Source organism: Aquarana catesbeiana, linkage group LG05, assembly GCF_042186555.1.
Source record: "Aquarana catesbeiana isolate 2022-GZ linkage group LG05, ASM4218655v1, whole genome shotgun sequence".
In the NCBI taxonomy this organism is placed as follows: domain Eukaryota; kingdom Metazoa; phylum Chordata; class Amphibia; order Anura; family Ranidae; genus Aquarana; species Aquarana catesbeiana.
The window spans coordinates 589,200,091-589,219,455 of NC_133328.1; the positions used below are offsets into that span (position 1 = coordinate 589,200,091).

At 43.5% G+C, this 19,365-nt stretch overlaps 1 protein-coding gene across 1 annotated transcript in view; it reads left to right on the forward strand.

Annotated features, from left to right (window-relative positions):
• The window catches only part of EMC2 (ER membrane protein complex subunit 2), a 123,932-nt gene that overhangs the window by 35,117 nt on the left and 69,450 nt on the right, over positions 1–19,365 (forward strand). The window contains exon 4 of the mRNA XM_073632153.1: positions 12,138–12,202. Within this exon, the coding sequence (XP_073488254.1) occupies positions 12,138–12,202 (65 nt within the window). The remainder of the gene's footprint in view (positions 1–12,137; positions 12,203–19,365) is intronic.

A 19,365-nucleotide genomic window follows, 5' to 3' on the forward strand; every position in this document is an offset into this window, starting at 1 on the left:
TTGATGCATTATTGATTTTTGATGGAAAAGTCATGGCATCTAGAAGCATGTATAGTTGAAGAAAAAAAGCTGGAATGTGGAGAGGGGTAAAGAGAATGGAAGATACCAAGGGGTGATTCTATCTTGTAGTCATTTTGCTGTTGGTGAGTGAATAGTGGGAGGTTGGGGGAAACACTCATGATGACATAAATGCAAAACAGGAGCAGTATTCGTTATTTAAAGGATAAGTTCACCCTTTTACAAAAAAATTAAAAATGCACCCTTTTTTTTTTCCATGTAATAAAATGTGGATTTATTATTTTTTTTGTCGTGGGACCTGGAAAGCCTTGCACCAGCAATCAGCAGATGCCATGCAGAACTCCTGCAGACCTGTCAGTGTATCTGTTTGCTCGTACCTTGTAGGGGCAAGCCCATACACTCTGACAGGAAGAGACCATGAACTACCACAGTGCTCATTGAGAACTACAAGCCGACAGCCGCTAAGGGCTCTTTCACACAGACGGTCTGCCCAGCCGGGGATCGCTCCGCTGATCCCTGCTGAGCAGGCGGATGACAGGTCTGTCTCTGCTCACTGCTGACATGGACCTTTCAGAGCCCCGCTATCCTCTATGCGAGTTTGGATGAAAATGGAACGCCTGTCCATTTTCATTCAATCCCACCCGCCACATGGATGGAAAATTAGAGTCTCCATCCGTCTGGATTTCATGGACAAGATCAGATAGCAGACATCTGCTGCCCCATAGGAGTGAATGGAGGCTCTGATCAGGTCCGCCTGAAAAACTGAGAGGTGGACCCGATCAGAAAGCCTGTGTTAAAGGGGTCTAAGGCTGTCTGGACTTGTAGTTTACCATTCACAGAACACTGTTAATGAGTCAAACAGGCGGGCGGAGCCTCACACAGTTGAATATTTTTTTGTGACAGCTAGTGGGTAAGATCCCCCGCTAGCTGTCAAAGCAGAAGATCGGGGACCGGTCCTTTCATAAGATGTTACACCCTGAATATGGGTGTAACATGCTATGAAAGGTGAACTTATCCTTTAGCCACTTGACATCCGGAGGACGTCATATGACGTCCTCGACTTTCGGGGCTTATATCTGAATGATGTCTGAGGCTACAGACATCATTCAGATACCGGCATTTTCAGCCGGCGATTCCGTACACCATAAGAACGATCATAGCGGCTGTTCCGCCGCTTGATCGTTCTTACGGGCGGCGGGAGGGGACGTCCCCCCCCTCCCGCCGCCCTCCGGTGCTACTACCGACTCACCTCAGCGATCGGTGAGTCGGATAGCGGATCCGCCGGCGCCGGATGTTCACCATAGAGATTTCCGGCGGACCAGATGGTCGCCGGAGTCTCTATGATCGTTCGGAGGCCGGGCGCGATGTTATGACGTCACGCCCGGCCTCTGCATTCAAAAAAACGGCGCCGCTTCAGCTGTGAAGCGGCGATCGTTTTATTTTTTTTTTTGATTTTAGGCTTCCCAGCCTAGAGGTGAGATGTGGGGTCTTATTGACCCCATATCTCACTGTAAAGAGGACTGATCGTCTCATATTCCTATTACAAGGGATGTTTACATTCCTTGTAATAGGAATAAAAGTGATCAAAAAAAAAAAAATTTTTTTAAAGTGTAAAAATAAAAATTTTTAAGTAAAATTAACAATAAAAAAAAAAAAAAAAATTTTTAAAGCGCCCCTGTCCCCGTGAGCTCGCACGCAGAAGCGAACGCATACGTAAGTCCCGCCCACATATGAAAACGGTGTTCAAACCACACATGTGAGGTATCGCCGCGAACGTTAGAGCGAGAGCAATAATTTTGGCCCTAGACCTCCTCTGTAACTCAAAACATGTAACCAGTAAAAAATGTTAAAGCGTCGCCTATGGGGATTTTTAAGTACCAAAGTTTGGCGCCATTCCACGAGCGTGTGCAATTTTGAAGCGTGACATGTTAGGTATCTATTTACTCGGCGTAACTTCATCTTTCACACAATGCAAAAAAATTTGGCTAACTTTGCTGTTTTGTTTTTTTTTAAAGCATGAAACTGTTTTTTTTTCAAAAAAAACGCGTTTGAAAAATTGCTGCGCAAATACCGTGCAAGATAAAAAGTTGCAATGACCGCCATTGTATTCTTTAGGGTCTCTGCTAAAAAAACATATATAATGTTTGGGGGTTCTATCTAATTTTATAGCAAAGAAATGATGATTTTTGACATGTAGGAGCGAAGTGTCAGAAATGGCCTGGATGTGAAGTGGTTAAAAGGGCAGGGATGGACTTCTTAGGATAAACGCTATATGAGTGGCCTTGATGAAGTGGATTTGGTCAGCTAATGGCCTGAGAATGTGATAGAAAATACAGAACCCACGGCCTTGTAATGCCAGGCTTTAAACACATTTGGAAAGGACAGTTTTTGATTTTTCCTGTAACTTTAATTAGTAACCAGATATACGCATGGCAATCTTTCAGTTTAGTCCCGTTCTTTCTGTATACAACTTGCTGCCAAAATCCCAAAACTTTAAGAAATAACTCAGAATCGCCAGTCTTTGGCAGACACCAAGCTGATGATTTATTTAAGTTCTAATTATTTTATTTGTTCTGTGAAGATATTTAAACCAACAAACCCCCAAAATGTGTTTGTCTTCGAATTATTGTTTGTATTAACGGTAAATGTGTGCCAGAGCTTATATCGCACACAGCGTTGCTGCAAATTCCAGTTATAGAGACCTTAAGGAAAAAAAAAAAAAAAAACCTCCCATGCACACAGCGATAATTAAACCCCTCGCTGCTAATGTGGTTTTTAGTGATCGTGGTGAGCTTAATTGTAATTTGCTTGCTGTGAAAGATCTGCAAAAGACCTCCTTGGCAGGCAAATCAACTTTGTATTGGCTTGCAGAACTGTCATCACTCAGTGGGCCGTCTAAGCAGGCGCTCGGAACACTTGTTTTGTGTTCCGTCTCTCTCTCGCTCTCTTTCTCGCGCTCTCGGGTACCCCTTGCTTGGTCTCAACAGGATTGCGTTCTGTTGATAATTAGGTCTCCTGTGGGCTGCAGCCTTTCCAAGAAAAACATATTCCAGGAAATGGTCACCTAACCTGCAGGAAATCCGACCCACTTTGGCACCGCATTCTTATTTGGTACCTTTAAACAATATTAAACAGAGTTCCAATAGTAAAAGCTCATTTATCTTTCAAAGCTGTGAACTTTGGCAGTGAAAGTACCTTTTCTTAATTCTCTTGCAATACCAAAGAAATAAGGTTGTTTGGCATTTTAGTTTTGGGAAACAGCTGAAGGTTTTGATTTATACGTTTAAAGCTTGCTGCTGATTGCACATACTGGCCCCCTCTTTACCTTTCTGCTGTGTCAGCAGAACTGGGGCTACGTGTCGTTAGGCGCTCAGCCTTCTGCGTGTTACAGACCTGGTCTATATTGTTCTCAAGTGACAGTTCACACAACAAGTTCTGCTGCTTTTATTCCTGTTGTAAGACAGACATTTGGATATATATCTGTGGATTGACCCGCTCATATCTTTGTTTTATTTTAATGAATAACTTCACAATTATCAATATGATAGCCCTGAAATGGTGATTACGGTAACTTTAAAAAAATATAGCATCTTGTGTACAGCATAAAGTGCATTCTATACATTAAGGTAAAAGGTGAAAAACCTTCTGTGCTGCAAAATCCCCCCTTTATACTTACCCGAGCTTGATACGATCCAGCGATGTTCACGATAGTAGCGACTCCTGCCGCTGTCTTCCTTCCTGGGCAGAGTGATAGCAGCGGGAGCCATTGGCTCATGCTGCTGTCAATTAAATGCTTTGCTGAGCGAGAGGTGGGGTGGGGCCGAGTCGTTCATTTTGTGTCAATAAACGCAGACAGGGTGGCTTGGGAGCAAGCACGCACACGTGCCCTCATAAAAAGGCTTTCTATGTGGGCACTTGCCAAAAAGGAGGGGACCTCAGAAGAAGAGGATCAGGGCTGCTCTGTGCAAAACCATTACACAGAGTAGGTAAGTATTACATGTTCGTTTTTATTAAAATAACAAAGCTTTAATATGACTGCTGCTTGTAGGGATTACAGACATTATTTATTTCGTACTTGCTGTGGTCTGAAGAAAAAAACAAAGGGTTAATGGCGCAAAAGGGACAGACACCATAAGTCCATATTGGTCCAACTGAGAGTCTCTCATGGGTGCTCAACTGATGTGTCCTGCAACATCAAACCAGGGAAGCACTTGCTCATTCTCTGAGATGGCAGGTAAGCAAGCAAGCCCAGATCGTGATCAACGGGTTGCCGACCCGCCATCCCAGAGCATAATGCTGCGTACACACACGCAGATTTTCTGTCGGAAAAATCTTGGATGGTTTTTCCGATGGAATTCCGCTCAAGCTTGCCTTGCATATACACGGTCACACAAAAGTTCTCTGAACTTTCGACCGTCAAGAACGTGGTGACGTACAACACTACGACGAGCCGAGAAAATGCAGTTCAATGCTTCTGAGCATGCGTCGAATTGTTTCCGAGCATGCATAGGAATTTTGCGCGTCAGAATTTGTACAGACGATTGCATTTTCTGATAGAAATGATTTCCGACCGAAAAATTGAGAACCTGCTCTCAATCTTTTGCTGGCAGGAATTCCACCAGCAAAATTCCGATGGAGCATACACACGGTCGCATTTTCCAACCAAAAGCTCTCATCGGTCTGCAGGCCGAAATTTCTGATCGTGTGTACGCGGCATAAGAGTGCATGGAGCCAGCACCGGCCTCATAAGCTGGTTCTCCTTCCCTATTGCCGGTGTCTTGTCGAGAAGGTCCCCCGTCGGATAGTGTCCTCCCTGTACTGCGCAGGCGCAGCGCTTGCGCAGTACGGAGGACAAAGGAAACACCGAAAGTCTCTGAACATGAACAGCTGTCAATGATCTGTACACGACGCCTGTGCAATTAACACTACATTGTGTACACGCTCCCGATGCTCGTGTAACTCTGCAAGGGGCGGGTGTAGGGGCGGATGCATACAGAAGATGGCCAGAGCTCATACGATGGGGGTGGATTTCTCAAAGGGGCGCATGTAATATTGAGAAGCGTGTAAACTACACGTCTTTGCACTTTTACAATGATGGGCAGAGCTGATAAGGGAGGGTAGTTCAATGTTGATGGGTGGGTTACAAAGATCCGCCCCTTCGAGAAATACACCTCGTAAGAGCTCTGGCCATCTTCTGTATGCATCGGCCCCTACACCCGCCCCTTGCAGAGTTGCGCGAGCATCCAGGGCGTGTGGCACAATGTACTGTTAATTGCCCAGGCGCCATGTACAGCTCATGAACAGCTGTTTATGTTCGGAGACTTTTGGCATCTCCTTTGTTCTCCGTGCTGCGCCTGCGCAGTACAGGGCGGACACTATCTGACGGGGGACCTTTCTCGGCAGAACACCAGCTCCTGACCAAGGCGGAGTGATACTAAGTGCACTTCTGGGGCCTTTCTAGCAGCCTGGAGAGCAATGCCAGCAGAAGCTGGAAGAGGAAAAGGTTGCGCTTTTGCAATGGGCATATTGGCACTTATAAAAAAGGGTTTTTGGGCTGCTTCATACTGATACTGTGTAGCACAGTGCACCTGCAGCTTTCCTGCAGTTTAGCTGCACTGAGCCATAGACTTCTATTATATCCAGTTGGTTTGGTGTGCTTTCTGAAAGTGTACCACACCTGCAAGATGTTATAGAAGTCTATGGCAAAGTGCAGCTGACCCCCTGAAAAGCCCACAGGTGCACTGTGCTGCACCTACGGTGCGGGTAAACTGCAGCGCATCAGTGTGAAAGCAGCCCTATAGGGGGCTCAGGACTCATTTACATTTGCAGTTTGAGGGACGGTAGTTCATTGTGGTCAGCGACCGGTTACCAAGTGTGACACAATGTACATATTTGCCAGCACACCACAGATCTTCATCTTGAGTCCAAATGGTTTTTATTGAAGTATGATCACATCACAAACAACAGAGTGAAACATTTTGGAGTCACACAGGACTCGCATGTGCGTTGGTGACTCTGCTAGGAGCATGCAGAGTGTGTGCTCTAAGCACAGAGAAGGGTTTACATAGAATGCATATAAAGTTGTGCTCATAAGTTTACATACCCTGGCAGAATTTATGATCTCTTGGCCATTTTTCAGAGAATATGAATGAAAACACATTTCTTTCACTCATGGTTAGTGTTTGAGTGAAGCCATTTATTATCAATCAACTGTGTTTACTCTTTTTAAATTCTATTCACAGAAACTACCCAAATGACCCTGATCAAAAGTTTACATACCCTGACGATTTTGGCCTGATAACATGCACACAAGTTGACACAAAGGGGTTTGAATGGCTATTAAAGGTAACCATCTTCACCTGTGATCTGTTTGCTTGTAATTAGTGTGTGTGTATAAAAGGTCAATAAGTTTCTGGACTCCTGACAGACCCTTGCATTTTTCATCCAGTGTTGCACTGACATTTCTGGATTCTGAGTCATGTGGAGAGCAAAATAATTGTCAAAGGATCTGCGGGAAAAGTTAGTTGAACTGTATAAAACAGGAAAGGGATATAAAAAGCTATCCAAGGAATTGAGAATGCCAATCAGCAGTGTTCAAACTCTAATCAAGAAGTGGAAAATGAGGGGTTCTGTTGAAACCAAACCACGGTCAGGTAGTTTAACTAAAATTTCAGCCACAACTGCCAGGAAAATTTGTTCGAGATGCAAAGAAAAAACCCACAAATAACTTCAGATGAAATACAGGACTCTCTGAAAACATGTGGTGTGGCTGTATTCAAATACACAATAAGGTGGCACTTGAAGAAAGATGGGCTGCATGGTCGAGCCACCAGAAGAAAGCCATTACTACGCAAATGCCACAAAGTATCTCACTTACAATACGCCAAACAGCACAGAGACAAGCCTCAAACCTTCTGACAGAAAGTCATTTGGAGTGATGAGACCAAAATTGAGCTTTTTGGCCACAACCATAAACGTTTCATTCGGAGAGGAGTCAACAAGGCCTATGATGAAAGGTACACCATTTCTACGGTGAAACACGGAGGTGGATCGCTGATGTTTTGGGGATGTGTGAGCTACAAAGGCACAGGAAATTTGGTCAAAATTTATGACAAGATGAATGCAGTATGTTATCAAAAAATACTGGAGGAACATTTGCATTCATCAGCCAGGAAGCTGCGCATGGGACGTACTTGGACATTCCAATATGACAATGATCCAAGACACAAGGTCAAGTCGACCTGTCATTGGCTACAGCAAAATAAAGTGAAGGTTCTGGAGTGGCCATCTCAGTCTCCTGACCTCAATATCATTGAGCCACTCTGGGGAGATCTCAGTTCATGCAAGACAGCCCAAGAATTTACAGGAACTGGAGGCTTTTTGCCAAGAGGAATGGGCAACTTTTCCATCTGAGAAAATAAAGAGCCTCATCCACAAATACCACAAAAGACTTCCAGCTGTCATTGATGTTAAAGGGGGCAATACACGGTATTAAGAACTGGGGTATGTAAACTTTTGATCAGGGTCATTTAGGTAGTTTCTGTTGTCATTATGATTTAAAAAGAGTAAACACAGTTGATTGATAATAAATGGCTTCAGCCAAACATTAACCATGAGTGAAAGAAAATTTTTATCATTCATATTCTCTGAAAAATGGCCAAGATATTATAAATTCTGCCAGGGTAACTTATGAGCACAACTGTATGTGGCCTATCAGCGTTAAGGTTCGCCCACTGAGAGGCCGCATATATGCGCATGGCCAGCGGGAAGAGATTAAAATTACACTAAAAGATATTCATTTCCAAAAACAAATCCATACACAGCCACTACTTAATGATCCTGTAATGTTTTTTTCAGTAAATAATTTCTTACTGTATTTGCCTGCTTTCTTGTAATGTCCTCCCATGAGTTCCTGAACCTCTCCCCCCCCCCCCCCCCTCACTTCCGTTTTGTTAGGAACAAGCAGTGCATGTTCCTTGCAGTCATGTGCACTGATGTATGCATTCTTCAAATCCCATCATCCATCTTTGAAGAGAGTGGCTACGTTCCTACCTGTAGGTTGGCCCAAATGGTCCATTTCCTTCATGAATACATGTGTCTGCTGTGAGCGCTTTATAAACTGTAAGTAAAGCTAATAGAGCTTACAGCGCTGTGTTCTGGCTGGAGGATGGAAACAAGAGTCGGGCAGAGAGCTGCTCAGCCCTTCACAGGATGCTTTGTCTTCTGTTAATGAATAAAAAAGCTTCCTCAGATTGGCTGAGGCAGGTGGATTACATCACATTCCCTGCCTTAGCCAATCCTAGGAAGCTTTTGTGTTCATAGAATACAAAGCTTCCTGTGAATCGCTGAGCAGCCCTTCCCCCGACTCTTGTTCCCTCCCGCTACCGGTACATAGCACCGTATATAGCTAATAAAGTTTATACAAGGTGCCTAGCAGGTACATCTGTTAAGCTGGCCATAGATGGATCAAAATTTGGGTGGTTCAGTAATTTTATTCTGAAGGTGGAGAAACCTCCCAGCACAGAGGAAGGGATTCCCCCATCAACACTGACCTGTGGTTAAAAGAAAAATTGCATAATTTATGGCCAGCCTTAGTGAAGGAAGGCTTTAGGCTAACCTTCATATGCCTGGCCTTGGTGCCCTTTAGGATTAGTTTTGGTTCTGCTACAGATTACATAATTAAATTGAAGGTGGCACCCAAAGCCTCAGTTCTAACACATGCTTTTAATGTTATTGTTGCTTTAATGTATATTTCTTGCTGGAACATAAAAGCTCCAAGCAGATGCCTCCTAAGAAGCATGTTATCTTATTAAAGGTGGAAGTACAGCTTGACTATTGTTGGGGAACGTTTTCGGAATGACATCACTTAAGCTGTGTGTGTCTTTTAGCATGAATTGAGGAATCTGTGAAGTATTATCCTGCTTGCCATAGACTTAAAATCTTTTCTAAACCATCTCTTTCATTTAGTGTTAAAAAGAATGGAAAGTTGTGTCTTTTTGAAGGCAGTCTGGATTTGAATCGTAATCATTCTTCTTTTTTTTTTTTTTCTCAAACATTGTAGTCATTCCTGAATATATACATAGATGTGAATGATAGATAAGGGCCCTCTCGCCTCCCTGGTCTGCATATTTTTCCTGACACACTCTAATACCGTAGATCCTACTTGATCTTGGCCTTGTTTTCCTTCTGCTTAGACCTCGTTTTTTTTTCCAGTACCTGTTTTAATTATTACCTTACTTTTTACCAGTACAATTACACATTCTTTCTTTGTTTCACTATTGCTGAGATTCTTTAAAAAAAAAACTTTGATCGTATTTGGAAATATTTTTTTTCTCTCCTTGGTCTCTTATGTGAGTTGATATTTTGTTTTTGAAATTGTTCAAAATGATGATTGAAATTACTACAGTTTTACCGCGTGGTAAAGCCCAGTTATAGACCTAGCCTTAACCACTTGCTTACTGGCCACTTGCCCCCCTTCCTGCCCAGGCCAATTTTCAGATTTCAGCGCAGTCATGCAACACTGTACCCAAATGACATTTTTTATCATTTTTTTCTCCACAAATAGAGCTTTCTTTTGGTGGTATTTAATCACTACTGGCTTCTTTATTTTTTGCTAAAAAAACAAAAAAAAGACAGAAAATTTTGAAAAAACAAACAAAACCGTTTTATAGTTTGTTATAAAATTTTGCAAACAGGTAATTTTTCTCCTTCATTGATGTGGGCTGATGAGGCTGCACTGATGGGTACTGATGGCCACTGATGGGTGGCACTGAAGGACATTGATGGCACTGATGGGTGGCAGTGAAGGCCATTGATGGCCCTGAAGGGCACTGATGGGTGGCACTGGTGGGCATTGATAGGTGGGCCGTGGGGGTCGTGTTATGCTGGTCCTGCGACCAACACATTTTCCCTCTTCCCCTCTTCCTACCTATGATCTATAAATGCTCAGCACTGGGAAGAGGTGTTCCCCATTAATGACCTCAATGGGTTGGGATAATGGAGAAAGTAATTGAAGTTTACAACACAAGTTAAATGCTTGCTTTATTCTTTGTACGAGATTATAAAGGACACCAAAACACCTACTAGGGGTGCTCCTATTGTGTATCCCTCGAGCCTTGTGTTTGACCTGTGCTCTAAAAGATGTAATTAAAAGAGAAGAGCGGGAATATTAAAGGTCCTACTCACCTTGATGGATGAAGCTTCAGGGTCTGATGCTGCATCTGTTCTCCACCGCCTCCAAGACCGAGAACTGAGCAATTACATGGCCGTTGATTGCTCAGTTCTCTGTTTTCAGTGAGCACAGAGCTGTGACTGTCAGTCACCGGCTCTCAGCTCTACCCCTTCAGCGCTCACTGGGGCACAGGGTTGTGGTGGGGGTGGAAGTGGCTGGCTCCGGCTCTCAGCGGCTCATTGAGCCAGCTGCTATCCAGGCATTTGGGTGGATCCCGACGTTAAAGTGAGGATCTCTCCAGAGGCTGGAATGGCTCAGTGATTTTAGCCTGCTGTCGGCTGAATCTGGGTCACAGGAAAACATGACTAACTGCATTCTTGTGATCTACAATAGAAGTGGACCATAAGAGCTGTGGCCCTACTTCTCCTTGAAAGGATAAGTTTACTTTTTATAACATATTCAACCATATCCATATTTGGGGTGTAACATGTTACAGATGCACTAGCCCCCGCTCTCCCCTGTCCCCCATTCTGACAGCTAGCGAGGGATCGTTTCTCCCCCCCCCCCCCCCCACGCCCCCTTTCCCTACTAGCTCTCACTCTTGCATATACCTAGTGAAGCGAATAGCCTCAGATGATAAACCGAGATGAACCAAATCCACAAATCCCCTAAGACTCGTTTCACACCGGGGCGGTTTTCAGGTGATTTAGCACTAGAAGTAGCCTCCGCTAAGCACCTGAAAACCACCTCCCATTCATTCAAGTGTGACTTTTCACACTGGGGTGGTGCGCTTGCGGGACGTTCTGAAAAGTCCATTCATTGGAATGAATGGGCAGCGCTTCCAAAGTGGCGTAACATGGGAATTTTTAACTCCTTGTTTAGGGTTAAAAGCGCCGCGCTAGCAGCGCTTTAGCTCTAACGTGGCCGCGGGCCCAGTGTGAAAAGGGTCTTACATAAGTTTTACTTGTTTAACTGCAGTCTTCTCTTCCCTATAACCCTTCAAAGTGATAAAATCCTTATGCATCTGTGGGTAGTACAGAGAAGGAAGTGGAGAACTGCAGTTACAGCTCAGAGCTCGTTTGGCTGTACTTCTCCTATGGACCACAGGAGTGCAGTTTGTTTTGCACTCCTGTGACCCATTTTCAGCAGTCTGCTCTCCGCTGACGTCACAGAAGTCGGTCCAGACGTCATCACAACCATGGAGTCAGGATCTGCCAGATCCCTGGACCGACCTGAGAGCCTTAGCCGGCCGCCCCGCCTCTCCTCAGCTCAGCGCTCCAGTGAGAGAGGAGTGGACAGAGCAGAGAGCTGTGACTGACAGTCTGCAACTCTGCTCACTGAGCTCTGAGAACCTAGAGATCGGCGGTGTTCGATCACTCGGTTCTCAGTGTAGAGGCACCTTCTCTTTTAACAATCAACTGTCGAAACACCCAAACAATGGCAGCATCTGATTTGATGCAGCTGCTGTTTGGTTGACTATTTTCTGCTCAGCTAATTTGATTTTTCATGGAAGGATGTCTGGAAGGAGGAGGCCACCCACTAAGCAAATTTCCTGAGGATCTGGCAAAAGTTTGCATAGTGTATGACCAAATTTACACATTACATAGCTTCAGAAATATTTTCATGTCCACTTTAATGAACCACTGAATACCGGTGATCTTGGACGTTTAAGGGGCCTTGTGATTTATTTTCTTGTAATTTATTTGTATGTTTGTTGTACCATACATACGTCCAATCTACTTTTTTGTATTTTTATTTTCATACCTTTTTATTTAATCACATGGTTGATTCCAAGATGGCATGTGAAAGGAATATACTACATGTCAAACATTTATGAATTGGCCTATTCAGCATGAATCGGTTTATTGATATTTTTTGTATAATTTTAGTTTTTGTTTGTTTTGTCTGGCTTTAATAAATTGCTAAGTGAGTGTCTCTTGCTTTGCAGTATGGATAATACATGAGCAGGTGATGATTGCTGCCTTAGACTGTGGCCGAGATGACATAGCTCTGGTAAGTGATATATTTGTATCGATACCTTAAAGAAAACCAGTTAGCAGTTGTATTCTGTCCCTGTCAGAGCAAAAGTGCCATTTCATTGCCAGGCTGTAATGAAAGAAAATGGTCGGCACAGGATCATAGAGCAGTGAGTCTGCTGGGTACGGTGCTGGAGAAGTAAGTATTGCAACAAGTTTTCTTTATCATACATCATAGGACACAGAGCAGGCTATAATCATGACCGTTTGGGTTATGTGCCACCTATAGGTGAATGGGCACTGGCAGAAACAGACATGAAGTCCTCCCCTATATAACCCCTCCCATACAGGAAGTACTTCAGTTTTTTCTCCAGTGTCTTGAAGGTAATGAGCACTAAAGCTCAGCTCTCTGACAATACTGGTCTCATAAGGGTTTCAGTAGGAATTAAGGGACTGGATAATGTGATCCATTCGGATGACTGGATGCTAAAATGAATGGTACTGGTGCCCTCTAGCAGAGATAGAAGACTCAACAGAGTTTGCCTGTAATGTGGCCTTTTGGTGCCCGACCTTGTGTTACCTAACCCTGAGCAGTCAGCACAGACCAAGGAAGCTTCCGACAGGGTGCTATACAAGTCCAAGGCAGTGGACTCCTTAACAGAAAAGGGGGAGGTCCTGAGTGACTAAGCCTGCCGTGATGGGTGAAGATTGGATCTCTGTTTTTTTTAAACGGGATCCTGTGGCAAAATTGTTACGTTCTAGTAGCAGGGTCACTTTAAAAAAAAAAATTGGGGCTGCCAGGGGTTCCTCCTCCTTGTTGGCAACTTGGCTTAGTAGGTATACTCACATTATGGGATTATGCTTTATCAAACTCATTTCCCCTTGTATGCTCTGGTTTGGAAAACTGTGTGTACCTCGTTTTTGCTCCCCCCCCCCCCCAGCTTGTATCCTGATGGCTTGTTTTTCTCTGTTTCCGGGCCGTACCTTTGGTCATGGGTTGACCCCTGTTGAGTTCCCCCTGTATTCTTTGGGATTTGAATCTGGGTCTGTCTGTCTTTCAGAAACCACCTTTTGAACCGATATGTGAATTTCCATTAGTCCTATTGACTCGCAAGGTGGTTGCGATTACTTTGGCAAGAAGGGTGTCGGAATTGGCAGCATTTAAAAAAAAAAAAAAAAACATTTTTAAATTTAGACCCCTTTCACACGGAGGCAGTTTTCAGGCGTTTTAGTGCTAGAGATAGCAACTGAAAACGGAAAAGCCCTGCAAGCAGCATCTTTGGGGCAGGTTGGAAGCTGTGTTGTGGTACTTTGGAAGCGCCACAACACAGGACTTTACAACCCCTGTATCAGGGTTAAAGTGCCCCGCTAGGGGGCGAAAATTGGCGCTTAAACAGCGGTAAAGCGCCACTATAACGAGCGGCATTTTACCGCTAACGACCGGCGCTTTCCGTGTGAAAGCAGCATTATTGTCAGTGTTGTAGGTAGGACAAAAAAGTGCACTCTTGTTTCTGGGCTGTACTACAACAAATAACATACACATATGTGGTATCGCTGCGATTGTCAGGAGCAGGAGAATTTATTTTGGGTTGTTCTTTGGTGGTAGGTTATATTAGTAACAAAAAATATACAGCTAAATTTACTATTTTGGGCCAGTTTTCCCTTGATGGTAAAAAAAAAATAAGGCGAGATCCGTTACCATTTACCACCAGATGAAGCCCAATTTGTCCTGAAAAAAACAAGTTATAATCCACCTGGATGCACAAAGTAGTTGTGATGATATGTATGATTTTACTAACACATGTCAAAGTTGCAAAATTGTGCTTGGGCATTAATATTTGTTTTACCCTTGGACATGAAGGGGTTAGGGTCATTGGAAGCAATCGGGCAGTGAGATTCGTTTTTTGACTGCCAAAGGATCCTCGAAGAGGGTAGGCGGCGTCCAAAGTGACATTTTCTTGTGGGATCTGTCAGTTTTTTTTTACTCATGCTTAGGGCTTAAAAGGAAAGACTCCGCATTTTTAGGCGCACTTTACTAGGAGTGTGGGAGCCTCTTGGTCTATCCACCATCGGGTGTTAGTGGTTTGGATCTGCGTTTTCAGTGCATACATCCACAGAGTTTTAACAAGTGGATGTGGGAGCTGCAGAAGATACGGCTTTGGCCGCAGCGTGTTACAGGTGACAAGTGGTTTTTGTCCATGTCTCCCTCCCCTCATTGGTCATGATTATGTGATTATAGCTTGCTCTGTGTCCCTTGATGTATAATAAAGAAAATTGTATTTTGTTTCTCCTTATCTGTAAAATCAATTTCTTGGAATACCTCACCGGACACAGAGGTTCCTCCCTTCTTTTGGGGTTTCATTGCTTGCTACAAAACTGAAGTACTTCTTGTATGGGAGGGATTATATAGGGGAGGACTTCCTGTCTGTTTCTGCCAGTGTCCATTCACCTATAGGTGGCACATAACACAGATGGTCATGATTATAGCCTGCCCTGTGTCATGTGATGTACTCCAAGAAATTGATTTTACAGTAAAAAAAATATTGAATTCTTTTACTTAAAGTGAGCTTTATGCTTCCTCCTCCCTCCAGTGCCACATTTGACACCTCTCGGAGGGGGGGGGACCTGTTTTTTGACAGGTCCCCTTCCCCACTTCCGGAGACGGGTCTGCGGCCCAATCTCCCAGAAGGCCGGCCCCCCTCCTCCTTCCCGCCGCCGGGCCGAATAGAAAGCGCAGCAGTGCAGTGGGGAAACAGCTGTGAAGCCAAAAGGCTTCACTGCCAGTTTCCCTTAACAGGAATGGCGGCGGCAGCACCCGGGAGTCGGTCCGAAGATCGGCTGGGGTGCCGACATCACGGGCTCTCTGTACAGGTAAATGTTCCAATATTAAAAGTCAGCAGCTAAAGTATTTTTAGCTGCTGACTTTTAACTTTTTTCACCCAGGCTGGACCTCCTCTTTAAAGAATAATTGCAATTTGAAACCAAGTGCACTTTTTGCCCCCTGTCTGTGACCTTACAGATCCGGCTCTCCCCCTGCGCAGATGCATACTTGCTAAGATCTGTTTTCTGTAGCTTCTGTTTTTTTGTTTATATCTAGCGCTGAAAGTCCTTTCTCCTTGGTCGCCCCTGCAAAGTAGAGCCCCATAGATTTCTATGGGGCTTGCCTACCTTTGTCTCCAGGCTGGGATCCAGCCCTGTAAACTTCTATGTGGCTGTACTGCACAGGCACCCCCAGAGGGAGAGGAATTCAACAAACACTGGAGGCAGGATCTGTTCGGTCAGCAGAGGGGGCAAAAAGAATAAGTGCACTTTCAAACAAAGTAAACTTATTCTTTAAGCTAGGGTTGGGCTTTAAACCTCTTTAAAAGTAGTTTGTAGATTTGCACACCAGTGAGGTGGCATTGAAATGGAAGATAAATTTGCTTTTGTAACTTGGTGTAGATTGATGCACACTTGCACATTTGTTAAAAATTAGTTTCCATAAAACCCCTATATGAAAGAACATGGAGAAACAATTTGCTACATAAAAGAATACATACAGCTTTGTAATAAAAAAAAAAATAAAATTGTACTGCTTCTCATATTTAGTTTATTCAGTGCCAGAAGCCGTAATCACCATTCCTGTCCAGCACATGCAGTTTTTAGATTGTCTGGGAACATGTACAATAGAGTGATATGAGGTGCGGTGTTGAGAAGCAGGCAGGATATGTTTTTTTTTTTGGTTTGGGAAAGCAGGTATCCCTATATGTGTTTGTTTTCTGCTCTCAAGAGCTGTTACAGGGGACATGTATTTTTAACCACTTCAATATCAGAAACTTTGACCTCTTTCTTACCCAGGCCAATTTTCAGCAGTCGGCACGGTCGCACTTTGACAATTGCGCAGTCATGCAAAACTGCAGCACTGTACCCATGTAAAATGAAAAAAAATAGAGCTTTCTTTTGGTGGTATCTAATCACCGCTGGGTTCTTTTTATTTTTTGCTAAATGAAAAAAGACCGAACGTTTTGAAAATAAAAAAGCCTTTTTCTTTGTTTATAAAATTCATTATTCGTTCTAAAATTTTGCAAATAATCTTTCTTCATAAATTTAGGCCAAACTATATTCTGCTACATTTCTTCAGTGAAACTAGCCCTACTCTGTGTATATTAAGTAGTCTGTAGGAAAGTTATAGAGTTCACACACTATGGTATACATCTAAAAATTGATCAGTCTTGATGTACTGATGGCCTAATCTAATTTCTTGAGGCCCAAAAATGCCAGAACAAGTACACATATCCCCAAATTACCCCTTTTTGGAAAGTAGACAGTCCAAAGTATTTAGCAAGAGTCATGGCGAGGTTTTTGAAATGAAGAAATAAAAAAAAATGTTTTTTCTTACATAATTACATTTTTTTTTCTTTTTTTTTACGTTTTATTTTTTATTTCTACAATTTTTTTTTTTTAACACACTGTGGCCAGAGCAATACAATGTTACCATTCTAACACTGTACTACTGTGGGGAAGTGATCAGGAGGATTTTTTTTTTTTTTGTAACACATTCTGATTGCTTATACTTGTGAAGCTGATATAAGCAACCAATTTTAAAGAATGATACTGATTCATTGTTTACTATTGTGATTAGCTGTGATTGGCCATGGCTAATCACATGGTACAGATGGGCTGTTCTTGGCCCAGTCTGTACCATGTGATCACTGTGACCAATCACAGCTAGCAACAGGATTGTGCACAATGAATGACATGAAAAGATTCCATCAGTTGTGTACAATTGTCATGTGATTTGCTGTGGTTGGTCACAGCGATCACATGGTACCAGCAGCAGGCCGGTACACTAATCAGTCAACCGCATTGTCTAGTGGACACAGCCGGTGACAGATAGTGCCGAAACCCGGCTCGGAAGGACATCATATGACGTTCACCCAGAACAACAAATGTCCCAATCAGGCGTCATTTGACTATAGGCTAGGCTAGGCTGGGCGAGAAGTGGTTAAAGGGATGTCATTGGTGCCTTTTTTGATAAAACTCGTTAAAGCATGGAAGCCAGTAATATTAGTCGCGTTTTATCATGATCTCAAATTTGAATTGGTAGATCCTTGATGGTCCAAATACAGCACTTTGTAGATAAAGAGAGAGAGAGAAGGTGAAAGGTTTTGCTTGTAAACTTGCTAGATTGGTTGTATGATATAAAAAAAGGTAAATTTATTTTAGTGAAAACGTACAGCTTCCTCTCCAGCAAGGAGAACAATGGGCAGTCACAGTAGTGACATCACTAAATCTTGCTCCAGATTTCATGAGACTAGCAGTCAAAGGGCAGCAGTTCCCTGGATCTCTCTATGGAGATATACAGCTATTAGTCTGAAGGCACAGGTGTGCCTAGGCCCATGAATTACACTGCTTTTTACAGATTGCATGTCAGGGCAAAAAAAAAATCTGCTAATTGTAAATTTAACCAAAAGAATAAAAATTAGACTTTTTCATTGTTGGGGTTTACATACACTTAAAGCTGAACTCTGGGAAGCCTGAAAATTCTTAGTTGCAGTTGGACTTTGCCCACACTACAAGGATTAAGTGCTCGTTTAGTCTAGGGAATGGTAAAAGCAATTTTACTTATCCGATCCTCCCTTCCCTGGCAGACTGTGCTCCCCCATGCTCCAGCAGTGGAATGTTTCCTGACCTTGACATGTCCAATGCAGGGCTATGTTCCCTTTATTAGTCTTTATGTCAGGACTTCAGACTGCCAGATTGTAAGGAAAAAGAGGCTGTAGGGACTGGTTTTGCCATGCTTGGGAGCCTGTAGAAGCAGATCGGGTAAGCATTCTGCTGCGCCTTAGGCCCTATGGGCACAGAATTTTTAGGTTCCCTGGAGTTCAGCTTTAAAGGTGGAATTCAACACAAAAGGTAGATTACTTTACTTTATTGTACATTCCAAAACTTGGGGGATCTTCATATCCATTGTGGTAGGGTTATGTAGCCACCTTAAGGTGACTGGACACTGCCAAAAATGATAGCAAATCCCCTCCCAGCTAGGTAAGACTTCATTTTTTTTGATAGTGTCTTAGGTGATGGTCATGTCTGTGCAAGCTCTGCATAATAAAATCAGATAGCTGCTCAACGGTTACATTGAGGATTAGAAGACTAGCTTTTCTGCATCCATAGCCTCAGCTTTACTATGCACAAAGGAATTATACACGGGGGCTGGCCTGTAATGTTGGTGGACCCCACTGGACCCTGTGCAATAATGTATTGTCTTGTGGACCAGCAGGGTGCTATATAGGTCCAGGGAAGTGATCCCCAGATGGGGAGTCTAGTCCCTGGATGGGATATGGAAGAATAATCATTCGCGGGAAACTTCTTTGGAGGAACCCCAGGGTCAGGTTTTGTCTCAGACCCAGAAGGCCTTTCTGACTTTTCTTGGGAAAGTGGTCCGGACCAGTTTAAAACTCCCAATAGTCCTCTACTCCAAAAACAAAGGATTTGGACCGAGACATCCACCACAACATGCTCAGTCCTTTCGTGTACATCCTTATTTGAAGAATGTTTTGTACATGGGATTGGGCTCACCCTGACGTGGTGTTTGTTCCATCAAAAAGATTTCTCTGAGAAATGGAACATGCCTTGGGTGGATCTGGTGGTTCCCTATCTCAACAAGAGCCTTGATTCTGGAGAGAACAAGGATTTGGTTTTAAGTGTTTTTCTCACTCAAGACCAATGCCTTGTTTTGCAAGCTCATGTGGGTTCCATACACTGATGCATCCCTCAGTTTGGCTTTGCCTGAGGATTTCTGGAAAGATGGTGGCCTCTTTTTTGAGGCAGTTCCCAATGCCCAGTTTCATTCTATTGCCCTCTAAGGTAATGTTGTAACACATTGGTACAAAAGGACACAGTGGTTGGATTCCCCAATTAAGTTGCACCCGAGAATGAGACTCTGGACTGGTGGACATCCTCAGGGACTTCAGAACTGGGGAAATAATTTCTCCCTCCTGGAGGGTCCCTGATGATGGACGACAGCCTGATGGGCTGGGTAGGAGTTCCAGTCAATCTCTCGGTTCAGGGGACTTGGTCTCTGCAGAAGAGGTTGTTACCCATCATTCTTCTGGAATTGATGGTGATTTGCCTTGCCCTCCTGCAGTGGTTAGTGCATCTGAAGGGCCTCCTTGTAAGAGTTCAGTCAGTGAGGCAAGAAAAGTTTGGGCGTTTCAAAAG